Genomic DNA, 2,051 nt, shown 5'->3' on the forward strand with positions numbered 1-2,051 from the left:
ATGAAATTCTTCCGTCATTTTACAAGATGTTATCGAGATGTTAAAGGAGCGTCGGCCACAACTGCAAAAAGTGTATTGCAAACAGGACAACGCAGGATGTTATCATTGTGGGTCAACAATTGTAGGAAGCAGGTTGGACAGTCTTTCTGATGTCAAGGTGGAGAGGTTTGACTTTTCAGATCCACAAGGGGGCAAGGGAGAAGCCGACCGCCAGGCCGCAACAATTAAAGGACATGTGAACAACGCTGCACAGATGAAAGAAGCCATTGAATCAAATGGCGGTATTCCTGGCGTTATTGTGAAGTATGTGAAGCCTCCCGAACTATCTGCTGGCAAAAACGTGATCAAATGGGACGGAATTAGTACGCTTAATAACTTCCAGTTTTGTCCAAATGGTATCACAACATGGAAGGCTTATAACATCGGGCCCGGAAAGCTGGTAACGTGGAAGGACATTCAAACCGATGGTATCTTTTCTGCTACACTTGAAGTTTTGGAGCCTCCTGATACCCGCTCTCAGCAGTCAAGCTTTAGAAAAATCAATCCTAGAAAGGAAGTGCAGCAAAAATCTTCGTCCGAACAACGGCTGAGTAGTCCTGACCAGCAAGAGACAGCAGGACAAGACATGGATGTAGAAAAAGAGAAAGAGGAAGTAAGCGGCCTTTTTACCTGCCCAGAAGATGGGTGTATTCAGACATTCCAGCGGTCCTCAAGTTTGCAAGCACATTTAGACGAAGGAAAGCACAAGCGTGCGCTAGAAAAAGAAACACTGTTTGACAAAGCCAGAAAAGGATTCGCTGCGAGAATAACTGGAGAGCAAACGAAAGTTCCAACTTTTGGTTTCTACACGACATCAAAAATCTCAGTTGATAAACTACATTCCACAGTTGAGATGGGATGGGCTCTTAAAACAACAACGAGTAGAACCCAGTTTACAGAAGAACAAAGAAAGTTCCTCACAGAACAGTTTCTCATCGGGGAGGAGTGTGGTAAAAAGGCAGATCCACAACAGGTGTCGCAAGAAATGCGAAGAGTGAGGGACGAAAAGGCTGCTCGTATTTTCAGTGGAAAGGATATTCTTTCGCCGCAGCAGGTGGCAGGATTCTTCTCAAGACTGGCAGCAAGGATTCGAAAAACGTCAGCAACATCGAACGAAGAAAGTGGAAGTGAAGACGAAGGGCAGTGTGCAGTCGAGGCAGAGGCCTTACATTCGCACCTAAAGGAAGTTGTCAGCGAAGAAATTGCTTTACGTCACCCCATTGTCGCCCTTTCCCGTAACATTTGCAGTTTGGTTCATACAGAGAAATTATCTACCTTAACAGTTGCAGTGCTAAGGGACATTTGTGAAGATATTGGCTTTAACGTGGATGATATCACGGAAAAACGAAAAAAGCCACTTATAAGTCGTATCACGCAGGTCGTTAAGGAGTGCTCTTGTGCTCGAGTGTAATGGACTAGAACAATCGAGCTAAGAAATTGTAAGCTTGTATCCTGTTATAACACCAACCTCGTTCCTAGGGTTCTCTCCTACTGGGTAGGAGAGAGCCCTGGGAACGAGGTTGTTATAATACGTGATTATAACTTAAGTTTTCAGGGACCACGGGTCAGGCAAAATGCAATGCCCTAATGCATCAATCAATTCCAGCTGCACCTTTCCCCCCCCCCCGCCTGCGGGCCACTGTGGGATATTTTCCCCCTTGTCAGTCCCGGGGGTAGGGCATTCGCAAATTTTGCCTTGCTCGGAGGTCGGCCATTGGCCAACCCCGGACCACCCCGGAGGTCAGCCCGCGGGGACTGTACGCAGCTGCAAGTGATGCATAAGTTCACAGCTCAGATAAAGAGACTGTACTTTTAATGCCCACTCGTTTAACCGGAATTTCCTTGCTTCTGAACAATGAACAACAAGAACAAATACAAGATAAGGCAAAGAATTGCGAACCAATTTCGTTTTTCAGCAGAGGCTTTGTACATATTAGCAGATTGCGTAATTTTTGACCAGCCAAAAAAACTGACAGCAGCTCTGGCGACGAAAAAGAAGTTAGTCACCCCAA

At 45.8% G+C, this 2,051-nt stretch overlaps 1 protein-coding gene across 1 annotated transcript in view; it reads right to left on the reverse strand.

Moving 5' to 3' along the window:
- Positions 1–1,780: 1,780 nt before the first annotated feature.
- Positions 1,781–2,051, reverse strand: part of LOC137980684 (uncharacterized) — a 4,494-nt gene continuing 4,223 nt past the window's right edge. Inside the window, exon 4 of the mRNA XM_068828121.1 lies at positions 1,781–1,887. Within this exon, the coding sequence (XP_068684222.1) occupies positions 1,781–1,887 (107 nt within the window). The remainder of the gene's footprint in view (positions 1,888–2,051) is intronic.

Source organism: Montipora foliosa, chromosome 12, assembly GCF_036669935.1.
Source record: "Montipora foliosa isolate CH-2021 chromosome 12, ASM3666993v2, whole genome shotgun sequence".
NCBI classification, from domain to species: domain Eukaryota; kingdom Metazoa; phylum Cnidaria; class Anthozoa; order Scleractinia; family Acroporidae; genus Montipora; species Montipora foliosa.